Genomic DNA, 26,412 nt, shown 5'->3' with positions numbered 1-26,412 from the left:
ATTTTTTGATTATACTATGAAAACATCACAAATAATTATCACTAATAACAACAGTTAGATAATATTTTATAATATGTATGTTGTTTACAATACACAATAAAACAAACTATTTGTACACAAAGTTATTACATTTTCACTGATTCATACAAAATATATACGTATTTTTCATTAAAAATCTAGTTTTAAAATATTAATTAAAATTCAAGTTGACGTCAAAATTTCCAAATTAATCCCTGAATACCCATGACTTGCTATCAAATTAATCAAGAAAATGATTTACCAGTTTAGTTGTTTATAAAGTATATATATATATATATATCCATAATATTCATACAGTTATTTTTGTATATAACTTATACTGTATATGAATTTAGAAAAGTTAAGTAATATTAACTAATTATGCAATAGGTTTGTGATTTGACTAAAAACAGTGAGTGTTGGAAACAGAGGTTTTTCAATATAAATATAAGGCATTCAAGTCCTTGACTAAAGTCTCATCAATTGATAAGAAATAATATGAATAAATAAATGTATATTTTGGACACTTTTGACTAAATTGTATCCAATTATTTTTTGCTAAATGTTAATTAGGTTCATACAAAACTTTAATACAATTATAAGATTGCAATATTTAATTAACAAATTAATATAGATTTTTAGTAAAAATTTTCATATATTATAATAATCTTTTAGGTAACTAAAAATTATTAGTAACCTTAAAGCAGTTGAACGAGTTTTTGTTTTTAATTTCAATATTTAGAGATAACTAAATATTTTAAAAAAATATTTTACAAATATTTATCAAAAACTTTTCTATTTTATTTTTACTATATTTTTATTGAATTATTTTTAAATACTATTTATTTGTAATTAATGTAATCCATTATTATTATAAAGAGTTATTCATATTAAAATTGAATTTAATGTTTATGAAAATAATAAACTGATTATAGAGAAACAGTTTGTGACAAAATCTAATATAAATAAGAAAAACTAAAATATCATAAATTATGAGTCAAATGATGGTCTCATATATTTATTGAGTGATAGTTGTGATCATAAAATGATTTCTTGATTTGATAACACATTGAGCCGTACCTCACATGTGGTCTTAATTCTCATAAATACTGACTTATTATTAATATATTTGATTTAATGTAGTGTTTTGTGATTTGATAAGAAAGAGAGAGAAAGAGAGACATCATATCGACTAATAAATAATTTTATAAACGATTCCACTTTTAATAACTTTATATATTCATTGAATTTCTTTTTAATTTGTTTTGTTATTTTCATAATTTTAATTGTCATCATATAATAAACATATATATTTATATATAATAGATGTTATAATATGTCTGATAATATTGTTAATAAATTGTCAAAACTGGATCTCGACAATGACCTGGAAGATGATCAGTTGGAAATGCTTCAAGAAAAGTGTGGCATATTTGGGTGCATTGCCAATGGCGAGTGGCCCACTCCTCTCGATGTCGCACACATCATATGTCTAGGACTGGTCGGTCTTCAGCACAGGTATTTTTTTATTACCATAAGTATAATATATAACACATACCTAAAAATTGATTTCTTTAAAATAGCATCAATGAGTAGATATTTAAATTTTGTAGTAAATCTACTTATTTTTGTTATTGTTATGTTATTTTAGCTCTTTTTAATTATATATAAATATAATTTGTAAAAATTACATTACAAGTAAAATTTTTTAGCAATTATTTTTAAAAATTAATTGTTTAGTATATAATTGTAATTTTCAGTATTACATTAAGCATAATAGAAAATATTTTATTACATTTAATGCATTGTAGTAAATTAAATAATATATACATAATTATATTTATCTTTATTAAAAAAATATTTCTATTAAATGGTAGATTTTTATTTAATATACAATACAAACATTTATTAAATACTGTATTTTTCTAATTTCAGGGGTCAAGAGTCAGCCGGAATAGTAACCTGCAAATGGACTCACGGTTTGTGGTATTTGTTACTTATAAAAATGACAATTGAATAAAACAAAAATAAACCATATAATTGCTAATTATATTTTAGAAATATACAATTATTGTAAAAATTATATTTTTTTAGAATTGTATTGAGAATATAATAGATATTCAATGTTTGACCTAAACTTGTTTAAAATTTCTAACAATTCAATGTAAGATATGATTTAACTTAAAATTTAGTTCAAACGAAACAATTCAAACAATTGGTCATTATTACACATTATATATATATTTAAACAAATGTGATTTTATTTACAATATATAAATTTATTTTTTAGAGCCATTTTCAGTTCATCGAGGAATGGGTTTAGTATCTCAAGTGTTTAATGAGCCCATAATGATGACACTGAAAGGAAATCTGGGTATCGGTCACAATAGATATTCAACGGCTGGCGGTGCAGACAATATCCAATTAGCCCAACCATTTGTGGTACACACCTCTTATGGAGCAATAGCTATGGCCCATAACGGAGAGTTAGTCAATTCACAGACACTTAGAGAACGTATTCTCAGGAATGGTGTCGGACTTACCACAGGTTTTACATTTAATATTTCAATAGATTATTTGCTATACATTTTCATTTCAATAGGCTATAGCTATAACATTCAATTTTGCAAAATATTTTTGCAATTTTATCTTAAAATCACATCACACTATCACTAATCAAATTTGCTTATATTAAAGCTTAAAATTTATAAACAATTTCATCGATTTATAGAAATTTATTTATATATCATATGATTTATAGAAACTTTTATCAATTATTTTGTATAAACATCGCTATAATACTGTACTTGTATGTATATATTGTATTTTAGCTTTTTATATATAATTTAACAGTTTATGCTAATATTTGTTTTAAAACTTGAATATATTTATTTTTTATAATTATAAAATTTGCATTACATTGAATATATAAATACAATTGAAAATTAATTTAACAAAATGTTATATTTGTATTTTTGACGGTTAGGCAGTGACTCTGAGCTCATAACACAAGCACTGTCTATGGAACCGCCCCAACAGTTCAAACAATTTAATTATGAAAGAAGTAATAGTGTTAACAATTGTGACAAATGTTCGGTCGATCATAACGGACACGTATGTGACCACACATTTAGCCAATGATTTTGATATTTATTTTAATTATTGCACTGTTTTTTTAAATAGACTGAACACAAACAATCAGCTATTAATCCCTACGCTCAGAGCCATATGTCTCAAAAAGACTCCGATTTTGTGGCCAGAATTTTGCATGTATTGTAACTTTCATATTATATTATAAATTCATTATTAAATTAATAATATAAACACAATTCTTTAAAAATATATAATAAATTCAATAATTTATAGATATCTATATCAATAAATAATAGTTAAAATATTAGTTATGACTTTATAATAATAATTAAATAATATTTTTTGTTTGTGAAAATAGTTGATGTCATTGACACCTTTATCTTATTCATTGATTGTAATGTGGGACGAATGCATTTATGCCATTCGGGACCCATTTGGTAACCGACCCCTATGTTTGGGGGCTTTAGGTATTTGGTATAACTAAATGTTAAAATATAATATTTTAAATAAAATAATTATTTTGTTATTAATTTAAATAAAAGTCTCGTCAACCAATCAACTAAGTACTCAGGGTTTACCAAACAAAGTGGACGGTTGGGTGGTATCATCGGAATCGTGTTCATTTCCATCAGTTTGTGCCAAACTATATCGGGATGTATTGCCCGGAGAGATAGTCAAGTTAGAGAAGAATCGCAAACCTAAGACATTGGCAATAGTTCCTCGACCTGAGGGTAATAATTTGTGATTTTATTTACAAAATATATAAATATATATATATTATTAATAAAATGAATGTATGAATAGCTGCACCCCCGGCATTCTGTATTTTCGAGTACGTCTACTTTGCTCGACCAGACTCTATGATGGAGGGACAGGTCATTGATTATTAAAATATCTTAATTTTCTTTCTAATGTGTATTTAAATTATAATTTTAACTTTTTTTTCATATTATAGACTGTATATACAGTTCGTATGAAATGTGGTCAACAATTAGCCATCGAAGCGCCTGTTAATCCCATAACTAATGGCTTAACAAATGGTGAAACAGATCTTGGTTTTGCTTCAGACGACCTAATCGTAGCTCCCGTTCCCGAAACTGCTATTCCAGCTGCTTTGGGTTACGCCCAACAGGCAAAACTACCCTATGTTGAAGTATTCTGCAAAAATAGATATGTTGGTCAGTATATTATTGAAATCTGATAAATTTAAAGTGAATATAATTAAATTAATTTGTTATATAATAGGTCGTTCATTTATTCAGCCATCAATTAAATTAAGGCGTTTGGCAGTAGCAAAAAAGTTTGGACCCCTTTCCCAAAATTTTATTGGAAAATCAATTATTTTAATAGAAGACTCAATTGTTAGAGGTATGTCTATTTACAATACATTATAAGTATACAATAATTAAATAATATATCATATAATTATTACTATTTAGGGACAACTATTGGACAATTGATTCGTTTATTAAAAGATGCGGGTATGCAATAATTATTTTAATTATTTATTTGATATATTTAGTTATTTATTGTTATTTTTAAATATTTATTATTAAAATTGCCAGGTGCTAAAGAGGTCCATATAAGGTAATGAATAATTTAAAATTATTTAATAATAAAATACTTTATAACATAAATGTTTAACTTTAGGATTGCATCGCCAGCGCTACACTTCCCCTGTTATATGGGTATTAATATTCCTACAAAAGAGGAACTGGTGGCTAACCATCTCAAAGCTGAACAATTAGCTCAAACATTAGGTTAAAAAATATTGTTAATTTTTAAAAACTTATCAATTTATTTAACAATATTATGTAATTCAGGCGCCGCTTCTCTCGTGTACTTATCATTGGACGGCTTGAAAAAGTCGGTTCAGTCGGGAATTAGAGATGAAATGTTGAAAACAGATCCGGAATGGGAAGAGAGTGATCTACAAGAGAGGATCGGTCACTGCACCGCTTGTCTCACCGGACAATATCCGGTTAAATTGAGTTTTTAATTGATTGATATAACATTTTTTATACATTTATAAAAATATCATAAAAAATAAATATTTTACATTTGATAAACCTTGATACTAATTATCACTGATTATTTTTATAATGCCAGTAATTTTTATGTTAGTATCTATATTAAAGTATTAAAAATGTTAGCTAAAAAATTTATATAAAATATATTACATTTGACTAGTTATGATGAGATATTATTGATCTTATACTTTATTTTTTAAAGGTTTTATATTGTAAATGTAACAATAAGTTCAATTGCATTTAAAAACTCAAATTACATTTAACGAACAATTAGATAATATTTATAAAGTGTGATAAAATACAATTGTAAATATAAATAAACAAACTGTAGTTTAATAATTAGATTTTATGAAACAAATAATAATAATAAATTTTGATATTACTAAAAAACTATAAAATGTCAATTATAAATTTTTTATATAAAGTAAACAAACAACTTGTTAAGATATATATATTTTTATACTTATTATTTTAAGATAATAAACTAAGAAAAAGTATGCCATAAAATATTTTATATATTATACAATTAAAATAAGTTTATAGAGTAAGTATAAATATTTTTACATACTATATATAACTAAATATCATACAATTTGATAAATAGTGCAAATACATTGTATATCAGTTATCAATGATAACTTATCATAAATATTGTAATACAATGAACAATGATTGTACAATAATTATTGTACGATATTTGATATAATATTAATAATATAATACAAAAATAAATAAATACAAAAACAATACAAAAATGCTCATCAATTTTTAAAAAATTATTTATTAATACTGTATTTTATAATACAAAAATCTATTAGTACGGTAAATAAATATTTGTCATGTATTAAATGGCTTAAAGTATTATATTTAACTATCGATAAAATGCAAATAAAGCCAATTATCAATCTCTGGTAAATTTATTATTATTTTTATTGTAATAATTATTGGTCTCTTGTGGTAATATGTCATTATTATCGCTATTATTACTAATATTACTATTATTATCATTAATAATGTTATTATTTGTCCAATTTTGGAGTTGTGCCGAAGCAAAAAATATGTATACCAGTGCTGTGCCGATATAGACCCCACCCGTCACATAAAACACATACGACCAGGCCTTCAATGTTTGCTAATAAGAATAATTAAAATAAATTATTTTAAAACATAAAAACTAATTTTGTAAATATAATTAATACATTTCCATTAGTAAAAGCATTGGCCACAAGTGGTGCCAAAACTCCGGGCAAATTTCCTAAACTATTTGTAATACCCATCAAAGTTCCCGCATAATCGGGTGCCATATCAACGTGAGTACACATAAAACCAGAAAATATAAACCCATTTAAACCCATAGCAATGACAAATAGTGTAACACTGGCAGTCGTATCGCATTTGGCTATTATGACACCAATCAGACATACCATTGGTCCCAAAAATCCTGTCAATTGCATCAAAAATTATTATAACCGGTAAAATAATTTATTTATTTATTATTTTCAATAATTGTCAAAAATAACTTACCGACAGAATTGCAAACTTTTCTGATCCAATTAATTGGTATCTTTCCCTTTGAGCGCAATTTATCACTAATCCGTCCCACAATCCAACTCATGAGTGCACAGACGAGCCACGGAAGGCTCGACAAGAAACCATTCTTTAGATTTATTTAATTTTAAAATTTAATTAATCAAACGATTTAATAATGACAATACCGAAGCCAAATCCATTAATAAAATTTTTTCAAAATATGTTGGCAACAGAGTCAGCACAGTTAGGAATCCCCAGTTTTGTCCGAAATGAGTTATAACCAGTGCCCACATCGGCACTGATGTAACCATTTTCTTCCAGGGTATCGGTGCTCTCTTTTATATTTAAATTTATGTTATATTATTAATAAATATATGAATATAATTATAATACTGTACCTCTTTGACGGCTTCACTTCCCTGACCAGTCTTAATGAATTGCAATTCTTTGTGTGTGTGATATACGGATGTTTATCGGGACTTTCAAAGACGATAAACCCCCACAAAGCAAACCAAAGACAGCCCAAAATGCCGAGTATATAGAAAATTGAAGGCCAACCCCCCAAAAATGAACTGTTACAGAGATAACCGGCCACTGTATTAGTTATAACGGTACCGATCTGTGCGCCCGTGAATACTATTGTTGAGCCCAAACTTCTTTCCATTTTTGGCAACCATTTGGCTAACAAAGCATTCATTGTAGGAAATACCACCCCTTCAGCTAATCCCTGACCAACTCTGACAGCAAAATATGCGCTGTAACTCCAATCTGCGGCAACTGGACTGACCAATGATAATATGGCTGCTATGAGGACACTCGACCCGAATATCCATTTGGCTCCAAACTTTTCAGCCAACAAACCTCCCGGTATTTGAGTTATAATATACCCGTAAAAGAAAGCGCCTAAAAGTGAAGCTTTTTGAGTGTCTGTCCAATCAAATGCACCAGAAGTGCCACCACTTGAGCTGTTGTTACCGGCATTGGCTGCGCACTGATCACTCTTTTCTGATGTACCATTAGATCCTACCATCGCTACGATGGCTACACTTAGTACTACTTTGTAGCCATAAATGAGATTAAATCCAACAAAACCCATGAATACAAACAGATATCTCATAGGAATTATATGGAAACAACTGTTTCTCTCTTTCACAGAATCCACAGAATCGACACTATTCTGTGATTCAACACTATTGCTGTTTGTCTTCATTTTTTGTGTCAATACAAATAAATAAAGTGATGTTTTTATGTTTAATTATTTATAACAATTAAATGATTTATATGTTAGCATAAAATACAGTAATTTTAAATGTCATAGATATTTAAGTACAAAACAATTATACAAATACTTTATATTTTATCATTATTTTGATATCAATTGTCAATATTGTCAGCTCCTGTGGTACACTCTGTAAAATTATAGATACTATTTATACTAATCTATGCAATAATTTAATATAATGCACTTTCTATCAATCAATAATTTATGTTATCATTTAAGTTATTATTAGGCACTTTATAGTTGTTTTCACACATTATTAAATAATTTAATTAAAAAACTTACTTTAATTGAAAACACTTATAATTACTAAACTAGTGAATTGGTATACAATAATCTACAGTATATTGTTTCAGTGGTTATAAATTACATGTCAATGACAGTGTAATAGTGCTGATGATGGTATGCTGTTATCCACCCAAACAATGTCGATATATTGTACACAAATTCACTAGTTTAGTGATTATAAGTGTTTTCAATTAAAGTAAGTTTTTACTTAAATTATTTATGTTATCAATTATCAAATATTTTATTATCAAATTACAGTAATTTGAAATATTGTATATCGCATATACCCATTGTATTACTTGCCATTCCATAAAACTTTGTAAATTAAAAAATATATAATTTATGTATAATATTTATTTATGTAATATTTTTATGTATTTATATTATAACTCTCTAGCAATACATAAATTATGTTATAGTTATCACAATTAATTAATATAAGTTACCAATACTAATTTTACTATATTTACTAATATTTTACAATACTAATCATAGCTTTGAATTCACACTTAAGTATAATAATATTTGCTTAAAATATTAAAAATAAAACAAAACACAGATAATCCATATGTCTATTCATATGACTTATTTGATCACTAATAATGAACAATAGGTCTATTGTTGTCTCACTATAATATTTCAATCAATTTTACTTTAGTTTAAATTAAGTTACAATCAGGGTTGGAAAAATACAAGGTTTTCAATTTTGGCTTTGTAAAATACAGTAAAATACAATGTATTGGATGTATTTTACAATATAGAAAAATTACATTAACAATGATTACATTACATTATTATTACATAATTTCAATATCGTTATTAGAATCGTTGTTTTCTAAAACTATTAAAAATTAATATTAATTATTTTATTAATATATTTCAATACCAGAATTAAATTGAATAGCTAATTTCAATTTTTTCAAAATAAAAAAATTATTATTATTACAAAATGTGTGTTTGTTTATGAATTTTAGTATTTTTGTTACTAGGTGGCGCTAAAAATTTTTTGTAAGCCAAAATTGCCATGTAATTTACATTGTATTATACTGTACTTGTATTACGCTTTGTATTATACATACACTTTGTCTCTGCCAACACTGGTTACAATAGGTTAAGACGCGCGACAATAATATCTTAACAATTATATCTGTAAATTGAGGACCTATTCTATACTATAGAGTATAGAATATAAATATTTAAAATTTATACAAAAATAGTTTTTCAAAATTGTTATTCAATTATGATAACTTCAGTTTTGATTCCCATAATAATCAATTATATTCTTTTATCAATATTCTTAGTCATATATTTTTATTTCAATTACAACAGTAAATATAAAATTTAATTTCCTATAAATTTGTATAAATTTTTGTTATATTTTGTAGAACTTTTCAACAATTTGGAGAACGTTAAGACAACAGGTTATATTAAATTTTTTAAAAATTGATAAATTTGTTAATTAATAAATTATTAATTATCTATAGAATTATCCAATGGTGTCAAAAGTGGAGACAATAGTGACAAAAGCAAATCTGATTCAAATGAAACTCAATTGACTTTTAAGACAACAAAAAGTCAAAAATAATGTTAAAGTTATCGAAGTAGTTATTCGTTAATTTATTTTATTAGTGATTTTTCTTGTCTTTAATTTTATTAATAAATATTTAACCCAATTTTTGAAGAGTACTTTATTTGGAAATACAATATTCAATATATATTTTTTATATATTGTAATATATAAATAATAATGTAATATATAATATTGCAATATATATTGTATATACTGTACAATATTTAGCTACAATACAAATTGTTAGAATTTAATATATCATATAATTAATAAAGTCTAGTATGAATGTATAAAATCGTTGTTATTCACATATTTTACACTAAATTAATTGATATAAATTTATTATTGCAAATTTTTATCGCTTATTAAATGAGTACTTAATTAACTATTTTAATGTAATTATATTTTACTTGAACAATATATGATTTAGTAAACTAAGTTATTGAAGATTTAAAGTCTACTAAAGTACAGTATATTATTTCTTAATATTAATGTATTTTCGATTATCAATAAATCTATATTTTTAATATTTATAGATTAAACTAGTTTTTGACATTAAAATTCATTAATTTTAAAGTTATTCAGGGTTATATTATAAAAACGATAATGAATCATAACAATCCAGGGCTAAAATATTTATAAATAATATTCACAAATACATTAAATTTACATATTTAATGTAATACAAATGATCTTTTATTCAAGTAAAATAATATTAAATATTAAGTTATAATACAATGAATTTTATAATTAAGTTAAATTATTTGTCAAAATGAGTATAATATATGCGATTAATTGCTACAACTTTTTCTAAACATAACAAATGATAAGAAAAGTAAAACCAAAATATATGCCAAACTTGTTATATAACCGTAGAGGACGTTATCATCAAAAGCAGACCAATTTCTCAATAATATTGATCGCAAAGCATCTATAGGTAGTGTCAATGGAGTCATATATGAGATGATGTGTAGATATTTAGGTATGGCTTCAATTGGCCAAAACACGGCACTAATGAACCACATGGGAAACACTATACTAAACACTAGTATCTGCAAAATGTTAAATAATAAAATTAATAATTAGTCTTTGTTACAATTTATGTAAATTTATAATAATAAATAAAAACATTTTTATTATTTTTAGTGTATGTATTATCATAATCATCAAAATATAGATTTTTATCAATTTTTAGTCATTAATTTGGGACTTTACGTCCCTATCAATCGTCTGTATCATTGAGGAAATGCATAAATATTTTAAATAGAGAACCTTCGTCTCAATTTAGACAGACTTACAAATAGATTATCAAAATATTTATCAATATTAACTAAAATTCAAATCATTATAATTCAATGACAGTTTAAATTGAAAAATTTTATGTCTTTTAGAGATTAACTATGGATGTGATCACAGATTATTATTTTTTAATTTAATTCCTTATGTAAAAAATAATTGAATTAAAATATTAAATAATTTTATTGAAAGAATATGCAATAAATTGGACTCATGTTAATTTATCCAAGGGACTGTTCACATATTACGTTCGCACTTTTTAAGAAATCTAGACCCCTCCCCCTCTTTAGCAAAAGTTCGCTTTGGCTAACCCCCCTCCTGTCAAGTGCGAACGTAATATGTGAACCACGCCTAAACGGTTGGCAATTATTAAAATTTATTTAAACTATTTAAAATGTATTATATGCTATTTATATATATCTATTATTTATTTCGATACATACCAGTGCTATTGACTCCTCAGTATTCATGACAGAGATAAGTAGGCCAAAGCTCATGCCCTGTAAGCCCTGAAGCGTTATTAAAGCAAATGCATCCCAAACTGATCCCTTCAATGGTATGTCAAATAAGATAAATGAGAAAAACATGAGAAGAAAACATTTAGCGATAACACATAAGAAAATCATAATTATGTGAGATATTAGGATTTCTGATGAGTTCAGTCCCGCCACTAAACCCCTGTCCAGATGACCGTCTTTTCGCTCAATTACTATTAATAGAGACGAAAATAGCATAGTTGTCACATGTATTGTAGCGATGATAACACCCGGTGCTGTAAATTCATACAGCGTTGAGTCCATTTGTCCATAGATTGGTTTCTCAATAGTGAAAGGCAGTGATACTGCTCTTGGATTATAGCCCAGGGATAACATGTATTGATTCAAAAACTTTTGAGAACTTTCAAGAAATGAGTGGTAAATAAGTGGACTGACAGCTGAATAAGTCATATCCGCGTATACTTTGACCTGACTGTCCGCTATTTCCTCATCTGAAAGCTCGTATGGATTATGAATTCTTGCCTCAAGACTATTGCTGAAGTTTTGAGGGAACAGTAGTGCAAAATAGGACTTTCCATTAATTACCGAATTAATAGCTATGTCTTTATCTTTGTAATAGTCTTCACGAATTACATTGCGATCGATGTACTGAAGAAATTCGTGAGACAAATGATTGTCAATATCGGGCTTATGAACGGCTATCGGGATGTCTTGGGGTCGACTACCGGTGCAAATGCAAAACAGTGTGATTTGTATGACTGGTAACATAAGAAGCATCAATAAAATAATCGGATTTCTGGTAATCCTTATTTGACTTCTCCATAACAAAGCTTTAATGTGTTTCCAATCAATAACTTTCTTGTGTTTTGGACATAGATTTTGTATATTTCTTGAGACACCAATCGATTCGTTCAAATGTTTTGGTGACCTATCTATTGGTCTTTTGTTTTGTTTCTTTTCAATTGATATCTTAAGGAACGTCTCTTCCAATGTTAAGCACTCATATGTGTTCAACAACTCCCTGGGTTTAGACTGTATTAATAATGTTCCCGACTGTATATAAGCTATATTTGATGCATTTGTAGCCTCTTCCAGATAATGGGTTGTTATTACAACAGTAGTTCCTATAAACAATTGTTAAATATTTATATAATTTTTTATTATTAAATTGAGTAACATTTTAAAAATATTTCTTGATAATTAATTTGATATTAAATTTAATCAATTAAAGTTTTTAAATAAAAATTAAATATTCATTTATTATAATTATTTATTGTATGATAAAATATTTTTAATAATATAAAATGCAAATTAGAAAAACAATTTTTATCATAAATCTAATCAATTTCTATCGATCTAATAATCGATTAAATTCAATGACTAAATGTATCCAAATAATAATTTTCACTTAAATATAGGGAAATTAATATTTTTCTTATATTACATTATAAAATGATCATATATTTTGTCTGACAATAAACTATTATAATAAGTATAAAAACATACCATCAGTTTGACACATGTCCTCCAAATATTCCCAAATACGACACCTGAGTATAGAGTCGACACCAACAGTGGGCTCATCCAGTATAAGAAGTGGTGGCTTATGAAACATAGTAACAGCCATTGAGACCAATCTTTGTTGTCCTCCACTCAATTGTCCGATAAGTCTATCTTTTTGCGGTAAATTCAGTAAATCTTTCAAATGATTAATCCTTTCCTTTATTTTACTTAAATCCATGTCATATAATATACCGAAATAGTATAGCATTTCGGTTATTGTAAATTCACTGAATAAAGCTGTTTCTTGAGGCATATATCCAACACCTTTGCCGGGAATATTGGACTTTGAAGAAGAGGGACGGATACCAAACACTTTAATTATTCCACTCTTAGGCTGCAAACGACCCAAAACTAGCCTCAAAAGAGTAGTTTTTCCGCACCCACTCGTACCCAACAATCCAAATATACGACCTGTTTATTGATATTACTTTAAAATTAACAAATTTCTTATTAATTATTTAAAAATATCAAAACCTTTTGGTATTTTAATCGTAAGATTATTTAATATAAGATTATCCTTATTGTAACCGAAGTCAACTTTGTGGACATCAATAGCCGGTCGGGAGTCCAGTATTGAGTAAATGTTGTCATTTGTATAATTAAATGTATTATTTTTGTCAAATATATTGATACGAATCAATTGTGGCTCCATTTGTGACACTTTTTTATCACAGCATTCATATATTAAAAATTAAAATCATTATTAGATTAGCTTTACTTTAAATATTTTTTAAATGAAATGTTCAAGTTTAATGTCAAATCCAATTACTTGACAACTACTAAAAATTTATAATTTAAATTTAAAAGTACATAAAAACCATAAATTTATTTAAATAAACCAATCCTTGAGCTCAAGTTCAGGATAGTTCATACACTTTCATACAATTATTTAATTAAAAAAAGTTTTAATAAGAGATTATATTATTATTTGGCACTAATTTGCGACAAAGTTTTCCCATAAAAACAAAATTCAATAAATAAAATTAATAATATATTATGTTTATTATAACTTATAAAACAAGCAGTTGTTGTTAAGCGCAAGTCTATAAAAATTGAGTACAAATAAAACCGCAATTTATTTGATTTTTGCCTATAAAATATTGTGAACTCACATTTTTAACAGATTTGATATATTAACACAGTTTTTTAAAAGTGAAATTTTATTATAAACAAAACTTTTATACATGTAACTAATATATCATATAAAATAATTGTTAATTTTTACAATATATTAACAAACTATTACTTTTTTAAAAAATAGCACTTATCGCATAAGCGATAAAATCTATTATCAATGTTTGCATTAATATATTAATAATTTAATATAAAACTATATTTGACTGAAATATATAGGAATAATGGAGATTCATATAAGTAAAATAAAAACTTTTAATATGAAGGATAAATTTTAATATTATTAATATGCACTTAAAATGTATAAATATTATGTTGAAAACTATAGTACTATACAGTAGTTTATATAAAGCAAGATTTATTAAGATTAAGTAAAAATATACTGTAAATCAATCATACCTTTCATTATTACTAATCTTTTATGTCAATACAAATAATGATTAACACAATGCAAATAAAGTGCAAATAAAAGCAAATATTTAAATTATAATATAAACCAAACTCTTATCTTTCTAAAAGTTTTAATTAGGGTCTGTTAACATATTACGTTCGCATTTTTAAAGAAATCTACACCCCCTTTATATGTTCGAAATTGTTTGCATGTAGTCATTTTTAAAAATTACGTTCACACGTCCCAAACCGCTAACCCCCCCCCCACTGAAAAATAAAATATCTAAATGCGAACGTTCTTAAAATCTCTATCTCTCCCCTCCCCCTCGTTCACAAAAGTTCGCTTTGGTCGACCCCCTCCTCAAGTGCGAACGTAATGTGTGAATCACCTCTTAGAGAAACATTTAAAATTATTTTCATATTATCACAATTTACTATTAGCCACAAGGGTTGGAAAAATACAATGTTTTAGAATTTTTGATTGATTTCAGTGTATAATATTGCTTGTATTATACAATTTTTGAAACTAATATGTATTATGTTGAAAAATTAATAAAAAATATTTAGTAAAAATATAATTACTAGAAAATGCATTATTATTATTATAATCATTGTTTCTAAATAATAATAATTTAGATATAAAAAATAGAAATTCAATACAAAATAATATGTAATATATATTTATTATAAAACATGACTTACTTTGCTTATATCAATTCTTTTAGCATAAGGTGGTACTAAATTGGTCATGTATTATACATTGTATTATACTCTATAAGGCGTGGTTCACATATTACGTTCGCACTTTTTAAGAAATCTAGACCCCCTCCCCTATGTTTGTAATTGTTCGCATGTAATCATTTAAAAAAATACGTTCGCATGTCCCTAACCGCTACCCCCCCTCCACCACAAGAAATAAAATATTTAAATGCGAACGTTCTTAAAGTCTCTACCCTCCCCTCCCCCTCGTTCGTAAAAGTTCGCTTTGGCTTACCCCCCCCCTCCCCTCAAGTGCGAACGTAATATGTGAACCACGCCTAATACGTTTTGTATAATACAAACATGTTGTCTCTGTCAACCCTATTAGCTATTAAATTATCTGATACTTGAACTAAACATAATTTTATATATTTATATAGAAATAATATTATTTCTACTTTTTGGTAAAGCTTTTATTTACATATGAAATACAAAAACATTTTATACGTGATATTAAGTGTATATAATTTAATACATGTCTATATTTTTTAAATAAATAAGTTAACAAATAATGTTATTGAGTAAAATGTTTATATTAAAAATAAAATTACATTATTTACAAAGCTTTAGAAAATAATAAATAGTTTTGCATAAAAATATATAAAAGTTAAAAACAAATACAATAATTACTTTTTTTTTAAAACTTTACAATTATAATAATTAATTAAATATATAATAAACATTTAGTATTCAAAAATTACAATATTTTAAATTAATTATATGCTCTGTATTTATTATTACGTATCAAAAAATAAAATAGTAAAATTTAATATAATTTAGTAAAAATATTAAAACAATAAGACTAATAACAACTATTTAATTAGGTTTTATTTGTTTATTTATATTAAAAATCACTTAACATTTATTTTTTTGTTTTAATATTAAATTTTATATAAGGCGTGGTTCAAATATTACGTTCGCACTTGAGGGGGGGGGGTTAGCCAAAGCGAACTTTTGCGAACGAGGGGAAGGGGAGGAGTAGAAACTTTAAGAACGTTCGCATTTAGATATTTTATTTCTTGTGGTGGAGGGGTAGCGGTTAGGGATATGCGAACGTATTTTTTTTAAATACTTACATTCGAACATAGGGGAGGGAGGGGTCTAGATTTCTTAAAAAGTGCGAACGTAATATGTGAACCACGCCTAATTGAAAAAAAACTACGTTGAAGGCGCCAAAATTGGTTGGGGCTCTAACTTGTTGGCTTTAGACCAGGGGAGGGGTTAAGACCCAAAAAAATCTCGATCCCAAGTGGGGATTGTAAGATGTCTTACCCCCACCCCATTAGTAACACTGGTATTATATCCATATATTTTGTAATATTATATTTATAGCGATGTAATTAAATTTTTAATTATGAAATATTTGATGTATTGATAGTATTTTAAATATTTTTTTTGAAAATTATAAAAATAAATTAATGATAATTTATTAAAATTAAATCATTTTTTAAATAATAATAGTAAATATAAAATTAATATAATTATTATAATATAAATAAACAAAATATTATTTAATAATTTACACAATAATATTAATTAATAGATAATAATAATAATAATATCTATTATTGTGTAAATTATTATTATTATTATTATTATTATTATTATTATTATTATTATTATTATTATTATTATTATTATTATTATTATTATTATTATTATTATTATTATTATTAAATATAAATATTAATTAAAGTTATATTTGCTAATAATTAATTAAATACAATTACATATTGAATTTCTCCTTTTAATTAATTCTTAATTTAATATTAAGACATGTCATTGAAATTGTATTTTGAATTTCAATTCCATATAACTTATTTTTGATGCTTAATTCAAATCTAAGAATTAAATATTAAATTTTTGTACTTTTCGGCCGCCATTTTATTTAAATAAATAAATCATTTAATGATAATATCATATAAATATTTAAAGTATATACTTAATCCAAATCTGAAGTCAAAATTTTAAAATTCAATAAAAAGCGGACAGAAGGACATATTGAATTCAGATATGTACTCCTTTCAGGAGTTCGTGAATATTGTACATCAATAATATCAATAACTTTTATAACTAATAACGGAAACAATAGAGATATCTATTCTTGTATTTTAACCTAAAAATCTAGTTTTTGTATCTTCGGTGTCATTATTATAATACAAACAATGTTTCAAATATTGTTATATATTGTTATATATTGTTATTACATCCTATATTAGAGTTCAATACAATCAATGATAGCACTACTAAAGCTACACATTGTTACTAAATATACCAACATTTTGAAGAAAACACTTTAATTGGAATGTTTTGTAGATATATATATATATATAGTAACAAAAATTGTTTACATATATAATATATGATATATTAATTAATTTGATAAAAGTTGGCGAAACTGTATTGTAATAATGAGAGTACAGAAGTAATAACAATATTTGGGGATAAAATATATTATTTCAATGTTAAGTAATAGACATAATGTGTATTCAATAGAGTTATTAATACTACATTATTTGTCGCCAACTTTTATCAAACTAATTAATATATGTAAACAATTTTGGTTACTATGATATATGTGTCTAATAAACATTTGCATCAGTGTTTTCTTCAAATGTTTGTATATTAATATACAGTATATTAATCAAGGTTGGAAAATACAAGGTTTTCAATTATGACTTTCTATAATAAAATAAAATACAATGTAATGCATGTATTATACAAATTTTAAAACTGTCGACCATAGAGGACAACACATACACACCGCACATACAGACATTACATCCATTTCCTCCTTTTAGTAACGTTTTGTCTCTCAACCCCATCATTACATGTAATCGTTATAATTATCGTTATTTAAATCATTCAATCAAACTATCGTTTGATGTAATTGTCGGCCTCTTGTTTGACAAAACTAATATATATTATGTTAAAAAATTACTATAAAATATTTAGTAAAAATATAATTACTAGAAAATGCATTATTATTATCATTATTACAATCGTTTCTAAGTTATAAAAATCAAATAATTTTAAATAAAAAATGAAATTCAATAAAAAAAATAATATTAAATCTATATTTATTATAAAACATGGTTTAGTTTGGTTATATCAATGCTTTAAGAAAATTAATAAACATAAATGTTTTATATATCATTTGGGGTAATGATGTTTGGCTTGTTTTTTCAAATTATAGACTAAATAATCCGGTTTTTAAACTGATATAATTTGCATGTATCTAATTATGACATTAAAATGTGGTTTTATATATATATATATATATATATATATATATTAAAATATAGTTCATTGATGTACTAAATAATTAAAAATAATGGCAGTTGTAAGTCATACAGTCATACAGTAGTTGGAAAGACAGACAAGTAAACCATAGTTTATAATTATAGGGAATCTTCACTTAAATCTAAACAAGTGTTAGGTTTAAGAAATAGATATGAATTGGAGGTAAAGCCAGATCTCAAGTGTTGTTTGTGTTCCCATTTCTGTTAGGTCTGCAAACTCTTTGGCCATCCATTCAAATGCATTCAGCAATACCTGCATTGTATGTATACCTGTGCTCTGTATACCTGACTTGAAGTGAACATCCAATAAGTTTGAGAGTTGAGTGCCGTATATAAAGACAGAACAAGTCTTAAGTGAAAGTTATTCAACTCTCACACCATTTGTTGACTAAACGACTCTTTCTATAAGTGTATCACTTATTAGTCTATGATTTAGTTTATAATTTATTATTTATATATATATTGTGTCCATTCACTGCTTATTTGAATCATTACTACAAATTTTGTTCACATAAGGACATACATAATGTTCAAAGTAAGTAATGTTTATTTTATAATTATTGATTATAAAATACAATTAAATTTATTATATGTAATAATAGTAAATATAATAATTATTTTCAAACTTTCTTCAAACTATTTTATAATTTATAAATTTAGTATTGTATTATTATATTTTTTTTAATAAATATATCTCTTAAAGTTACTCTACATTACAATATTTAAAAATATCATTTAAATTAGTTTATAGTTAACTTTCTTTTGCTCTCTCTCTCTCTCTCTCTCTCTCTCTCTCTCTCTCTCTTTTACTCTATTTGTGTATTTATCTATCTATTTTTTCATATTTATTTTTATTAATTTATTTAAATGCAAATTGATATTGTTAATATTGACAAATTGATAAAATACCAATATTTAAAGTATAATTTAAATTGAACTAATAATTAACAGTAAAATAAAAAATAGTTTTACTTTTCACATACATATAATTATTATCTACAAGACTTCCTGATTTATTAGCAATAAAATCTTAAAACATTATCTTTTTATTTATTGAAATAATATTGATTATAATTTGTCAATTATTTAGTGCAAATAAAACAAAAAATTTCATTTCAAAAAAACAAAAACTATGTTATCTCTATTACTATTAATTTATATGGATTTTTAATTAAACAACTTGTATAACAACCGGTCAAAAAATAAACAAAATATACTCCACTTTTATTAATTCAACTGATATGAGTGAAAATTATTATTAAATTTTGATTTATTGTCTGCAATTTGAACTATCTATTAATCATCTAAAAAAATCAATGCCTTTAAAGTACACATTAATATTAATAACATTTTGCTACCACTATTACTTTCAATATTACATAATACAGTATTATATTATTACAATATTTATATATCTTTATTTTATTTAATTTATTTTGAAATCTAGATTAAGAAATAATATATCGTTAATAATTTAAGCAAATTATTACGAATATTATTATTTTTAAACAAACAATAGTTATTACTTAATAATTAATTTTCTGTTTAGTATTTAGCTATACTATTATTGGCTATTGGCTGTAAGGCCGAAGAAGCTCAACCTGTGGACAGCGCACAGGTAGCCTCTGGATCAGTACTGACTAGTCTGACAGGACTGGGAGGTGCATACGCTGATTTTCAAAAGCAAATCCTGGCCTCACAACCACCAGAAAAGACATTTACTTTAAGAGCTGGTGAAGCATTGCCCGCACATTATGGAACTCCACAAGTGGTGTCATCAGGTCCTGACCATCAGGAGCTGGTTGTACAGCACCCACAGCCTCGAAAAATCCTAGTCCGTGTTGTTAAGCCTATCATATTTGAGGAACGCATTGTTATTGTACCATATCGTCGAGTGACACATGAAGTGCGACCAGTTATTGAAGAAAGACATACAGTTATCTATGGAAAAGATGGCAAACAAATTGGTGGACAGGGAGACTCCAAGTCCTCGTCATACCCCGTGGCTTCAGCATCGGGTGCCTCAAGTCGTGTTGTTGCACAACCTGTTTATACCGAACCAATTGTCCGCAAAGTGGGCCAAACATTAACTAAAAGGACGTCCATTGACTTTTCGGCCGGCAGTCGTCCCAATCCTCTTGAGAACAGACGTTCACAAAGAGACAGAATTATGAGCAGAATTCACGCTCAGAGAGAGAGGCGTTAGCTTTAGGAGGCGTTTGTTGTGATTTTATGTCCATTTATTTTATAATTCAATTGTCTTTTACTTTCTAAATCATATATTTCATTATTTGTATTATATTATTATTGTAATACTATTATATTATTAATTATAAATTAATTAATATTCTCAGCCAAATAATTAATTTTAATAAACATTTGTTGATTTTTTTTAACTTAAAAAAGCGAGAGAAAGTACTTTGGATTATTTTTAATTATTTAGTACATCAATGAACTATATTTTAAAATTTATAAAAACCACATTTTAATGTCATAATTAGATACATGCAAATTATATCAGATTAAAAACCGGATTATTTAGTCTATAATTTGAAAAAACAAACCAAACATCATTGCCCCAAATGATATGTAAAACATTTATTTTTAAATATTTTAAAAATAATTTGTAATACAATTTTTATATAAAGTATATGCTATGAAATAACTAATATGACATTATATATATATTTTATTTATATGAATGTTTTTAAATAAAAATTTTTTATTTGACTAAACTTTTATTTGCAATACATATACATTCAATACTCATGTAATTTATCTATTTTTTAGTTGCCTTAAAAACACATTCAATATAAACCTAATTAGCATAACTACAGATATAGATGTTTATCAAAATTATGCCAATACTGTATGGTTTATAAATATTTTACTTTGAATGCATTTGCCATAAATCCACTTTCTTATCATAATATCTTATTTTTAATATAAAAGATACCATTTTTTATTATCATTCAATAATATATTTGTTAAATACTTATATTTTCTAAAGCGCCAAAAATAGTACACAAAATGCAAATGTCAACACAGTTTCACATAGATTTTTATTATCTATATTTAGCTTATTTTTAAAAATTTATTACTATTTTTACAAAATTTTTATGTATTCATTTTACTAATAATGTATATGATTTTATACAGAAAATACTATATTTTTTATTTTTTTATTTAATTATAAAAATTGTTAGTTTAGAAAAGTTTTTTTAATGTAATTTATATGATTGTATAATTTATTATATACAGCATTTTATTATTATTATTAGTTCGTTATTATAATTATTATTAAAAAGTTTATTATATTATAAAAAGTAAATCATATAAATTAATATTGTTAACATTTCAAAACAATATTAATCATATTTTGAATAAATTTTAGTATTTAAAAAATAATTTAAACTTAATTATATTTTAAAAGTTTAGCATTGAAATTGATATCATATTATATAATTCAGTATATTTACTATTGTATATATTTAATGCATAAATAAAAATTGATTTTCGTTTTGCTTTTGATTTTTTTGTTTATTATAATAAAATTTTTGTTTAACTTGATTTCATATGTATAAATGAGATTGAAATTTGGCCCCAATTAATTTAAACAAAATGCAGATTTTAATAATGTTAAATATAAACTATTGTATAATATTATTAAATGCTATGAAATTAATAGTTCTGATATTTTAATAAATTTCTAAATCTAAATAATAAAACAACTATATTTTAAAATGTAGTTAATTAATGCAAAAATACATGTTACAGCAAATTAATTAAAAAAATTATATTAGTAATATTATTTATACATAAATTATTTCAATTATTATATTAATTCTTCAAAATGAAATTAATTTGTAATTCTTATCATATTATAAAAGATTAAATTTCTCAAATAATGTCAAATTTTATATATCTATTAATATGATTATTATATCTGTATTTTCAAATGTGGAAAATAACGTTAGACTTTCATATAAAAAGTTAGCCTGCTCACACTTAATTTTAATCACTATTATACTGTATACATCATACTGTTAACACATTTTATATTACAAAAAATACATTTAATTTTTGTATAAAGTATTAAGTGAGTATAGTAAATTATATAGTGTTAAAAACTGTAATAGCAAACATTGTAATCAATAAATATTAATTTAATATAAATTTTAGTTTTATATTTGATTGATCGGCTTTATCTAAAACAAAAGTCACTGTTATTGCAATCATACATTGATTTAATTACTATGATAAAGTTTTAATATTAAATTTTAGGTTATTTGTATGCAAATAATTGTACCCAACCCTGAGCTAACTGTACCCAAAACTTTGCAATATATACAGTATATACCTAACATATTTGTTATCTAATTGTTATCTATTATAATATATCTAATTATACTGTATTAAATACTTTATTTGTGAATAAAAATACAATTGCTTAATAAAATTATTGATGTTTTAAATAATTTAAGAGCATTTAAAATTGATAAGAAAAGTTTTAATGCAAATATTAATTTTATTATATTTTTATTAAATTTATAATATTTGTTTTTTTAGATAAATAATTTATTTTTTCATAATTTATAACTATTAAAATCTAAAATTGAATAGTAATAATAAATGATATTATATATGTGTCAAATTATAGAACTACAATATAAGTGATAATAATTTGAAAATATATTGTTGATACATTACAACATTACATTAATAAAAATAATTTTATAAAAAATAGTTTTAATTTTTTTTTTAAATTTATTTTATGTTTAGCAAAACAAATTTGTAATTTTCACAAATAACTATTAGTAAATCTAAAAATAAAAAGTTATATTTAAAAAATTGTTAATATTTTTTATAATAACCCCAAAAGCATTTATTCTCATCTCTCACACTATAGTATAGTGTATTAATTCATACATCACTTGAATATTAAGTGATTTTAGAAATTTGTATCACGACTTGACTCATCCCGTAAAACAAGTATATCATTAATAAATACAATCCATAAAAAGTTTATAAAAATATGTTTATTTAAATATACTAATACTTTATTAAAATTAAAATAAAATCCAATCTATTGAGCGCAACATACATATAGTCAGGGTTGCGATCTGAAGGGTAGGGGTTAAGACCGACTTACCCCCTGAAACCAAAATTTTAGAAATTTGACCCACACTTTCTCGGAAATGAGAAACGACCCCCTTTAATTTATAAAAATTAAAATTTTAATTAAAATTTGATAATTAACTAGTACTATATTTTTATAACTTATTTACATGAAATTAATAAGTAAAGATAAGTAAAATAGTTAAAATTAAGTTAGAATTTTAAAAACTTGTCAAAAATAAGGGAATTTATTTGGAACATTATCCTATTTTCCTGGGAATTTCCTCCCATTACATGGGATTTTTCGGGAACTTTGAGAACTTTTTTCATGGCCTTCCTTGATTTTCAAATTTTGAACAAATAAGTCGACACTCGCAGTACCCCTAACTAAGATTTTTTGATATTTTTGTCAGTTGATCCCCCAATACCCCTCTAGACCAAAAAATTTGCGCAACCTTGCGTACAGTATATAAAAGTATAAAATATTAATAATTATTATTATATTAACTCTCACTTTTTTTATTAAGAAAATATTGCTATGACTTTAAAATTATAACTATTTTTGCAAACGTGATGTTAGTCTAAACTAATAAATGGCAATAAAATATTAATTGAAATAAAGATAAATGTGTAATAAAAATAATATTTAAACATATTTATAGATATGTAATGAGATTTAAACGATTATTCAACTTTTAGCATATTTCGAAAGCAATATATATTTTTAATTTTGGTTAATTAGATTTTATAAATTATTTTATGTTTCAATAAGAGATTATAATAAGACATTATAATAAAACATTATAAATACTTTTTAATTTAATAAAAATAAATAAATATACAAAACTTGTCAAAACACTTATTAAAATTTATTGCACTAATATTTATAACAATTGTTAAGCTACTCATACTAATCATAAAATATAATTAAAGTAAATAATTAGTAATAATTCTCAAATTGTTTTTAATCAAGGTTAATTATAGTATATAAGTTTATTTATGAAAAATATTAATTTAATTGTACTGTTTAACAATTGTAGTAGATTTTGCAAATAATTTGTATTAATATAGATTTATATTTACTTAAATATCTAAATCATTATATATAGTATATAATTTTATTTAGAAATTTCATTATTAAAAATTTCAGTAATTGTAATAATTATACAATATTGTAAATTACAATTGTTACAATTACAATGTAATATACATGTATAATTTAAATACCCTATATTGCATATATATAAAATAGTGTATATAATTTAAATTCACATATATTTTATTCAATAAATTAATTAAACCTTAAATGTACAGTATAATTAATATTTTTAAAAAATAATATTTTATGAGTTTAATCTAATTTATTAGTAATCTTTTATAAGTAGTAAACTTTTTATTTATTATATTTTATAAAAATAATATTTGTATTCAATTTTTAACTCTTTTATTTATTAAATTGATGGCAAATAATAGTTAAGTGCTATAAATATTATAATTAATTAGATAATTACATACAAAGGAAGTCAGTTATTATTTTTCATATATAATAAAAACCAAATACTTTCTTTCAATCTATTTATAGCTAGTGTTTCATTTAAAACCAATAATTAATTATGAATTTATACATATATAATAATATATAGTTTTTTATTTATATTTATATGTAATCATTATTTAAATATAACTACTCACGACATGTCAGTGAATATTATAAACTTTATAATATGTTATGTAATAAATGCAATGCAAACATATTGTTATAATAATTTTAATGTCTTTTATTATTACTTTTTTTTAACTGTACTATATAGAAGTTATATAACTTGTTGAAGTGGGAAATATATATTGTAATATAGTATATAGTATACAGGTGATTACTATTATTAATATTATTAAAATTAATAAAGTAATTTAAATTTCAATGCAATCTATAATTATAAAATTAAACAAATTAGATCACTTAAAAATTATTGCAATTAATGTTTTATTGTTTATCTACAAATGATTTTCCACACAACTAGTATTTGAATATTTCTTATAAATACTGTATTTATAATTATAATATTATTGTTTGTTATAAATTAGTTTGTATTTATAAATATATTAAATTAGAATAATAAATAAATACTAAATTTTTGAAATCTAAAAAAATAAATATATTATTAATATTATTATATTTATTATTATTAATAAAATTTGTTTTTAGTGATATACATTATTATGGAAAAAATTGTTCTACATTATCAACAAATATTTAAAAAATTGTATATAATAAATTAATAAAAACATTTATAGTTTATTATTATTATTATTAAAAACTAGTTTTGTCTTTTAATTAATTATTAATATTTTTATAAATAAACAGACAAAATAACTAATTAAATACTATATTGCTTCATTGTAAATAAGAAAAAATTATTATAAGACTTTATTAATTTAAAATATTTAATAAATTTATTACAAAACATCTGAAGAAAAAGCAATTTATTGTAAAAGATTTTCATTATTTTCAAATAAGATATTTGTGTTCTTATAAATAGAAATT

General features: G+C 23.9%; 3 protein-coding genes and 1 pseudogene across 3 annotated transcripts; 2 read left to right on the top strand and 2 right to left on the bottom strand.

Annotated features, from left to right (window-relative positions):
• The first annotated feature begins 1,059 nt into the window (after positions 1-1,059).
• On the top strand, positions 1,060-5,292 carry LOC128958802 (amidophosphoribosyltransferase-like). The gene is made up of 14 exons (XM_054304738.1): positions 1,060-1,536; positions 1,954-1,997; positions 2,309-2,566; positions 3,005-3,132; positions 3,202-3,288; positions 3,470-3,578; positions 3,654-3,842; positions 3,916-3,986; positions 4,067-4,289; positions 4,357-4,479; positions 4,551-4,592; positions 4,677-4,698; positions 4,762-4,871; positions 4,935-5,292. Exons 1-14 carry the CDS (start codon positions 1,355-1,357, stop codon positions 5,108-5,110), a joined length of 1,764 nt encoding a protein of 587 aa, XP_054160713.1. The 5' UTR covers positions 1,060-1,354; the 3' UTR covers positions 5,111-5,292.
• Positions 5,293-6,042: 750 nt separating this feature from the next.
• Positions 6,043-7,881, bottom strand: LOC128957932 (sialin-like; annotated as a pseudogene).
• Positions 7,882-10,543: 2,662 nt separating this feature from the next.
• LOC128957573 (ABC transporter G family member 20-like) lies at positions 10,544-13,938 on the bottom strand. The gene is made up of 4 exons (XM_054303363.1): positions 13,639-13,938; positions 13,108-13,575; positions 11,548-12,725; positions 10,544-10,860 (listed from the first exon to the last, which is right to left on the bottom strand). Exons 1-4 carry the CDS (start codon positions 13,814-13,816, stop codon positions 10,600-10,602), a joined length of 2,085 nt encoding a protein of 694 aa, XP_054159338.1. The 5' UTR covers positions 13,817-13,938; the 3' UTR covers positions 10,544-10,599.
• A 5,280-nt stretch (positions 13,939-19,218) lies between these two features.
• Positions 19,219-21,061, top strand: LOC128958405 (uncharacterized). Its single transcript, XM_054304254.1, has 2 exons — positions 19,219-19,284; positions 20,299-21,061. The coding sequence occupies exons 1-2, from the start codon at positions 19,276-19,278 to the stop codon at positions 20,953-20,955; spliced, it is 666 nt and encodes a 221-aa protein (XP_054160229.1). The 5' UTR covers positions 19,219-19,275; the 3' UTR covers positions 20,956-21,061.
• Positions 21,062-26,412: the final 5,351 nt, after the last annotated feature.

This window comes from Oppia nitens, unplaced genomic scaffold (assembly GCF_028296485.1).
Source record: "Oppia nitens isolate AA-2021 unplaced genomic scaffold, nextdenovo-longstitch-racon4-pilon3 scaffold3_pilon_pilon_pilon, whole genome shotgun sequence".
In the NCBI taxonomy this organism is placed as follows: domain Eukaryota; kingdom Metazoa; phylum Arthropoda; class Arachnida; order Sarcoptiformes; family Oppiidae; genus Oppia; species Oppia nitens.
Note: the sequence above shows the minus strand (reverse complement) of the source record. Positions and strands in the feature narration are given on the sequence as shown.

Bases quoted from the DNA above. Each gene is read 5' to 3' on its own strand.
- LOC128958802 (XM_054304738.1), top strand. From the start codon at position 1,355: ATGTCTGATAATATTGTTAATAAATTGTCAAAACTGGATCTCGACAAT. The intron at 1,998-2,308 runs GTTTGTGGTATT...TTTATTTTTTAG, and splicing joins AACCTGCAAATGGACTCACG to AGCCATTTTCAGTTCATCGA. The intron at 3,843-3,915 runs GTAATAATTTGT...ATGTATGAATAG, and splicing joins AATAGTTCCTCGACCTGAGG to CTGCACCCCCGGCATTCTGT.
- LOC128957573 (XM_054303363.1), bottom strand. From the start codon at position 13,816: ATGGAGCCACAATTGATTCGTATCAATATATTTGACAAAAATAATACA. The intron at 13,576-13,638 runs GTTTTGATATTT...ATCAATAAACAG, and splicing joins TACGATTAAAATACCAAAAG to GTCGTATATTTGGATTGTTG. The intron at 12,726-13,107 runs GTATGTTTTTAT...AATTGTTTATAG, and splicing joins GGACATGTGTCAAACTGATG to GAACTACTGTTGTAATAACA.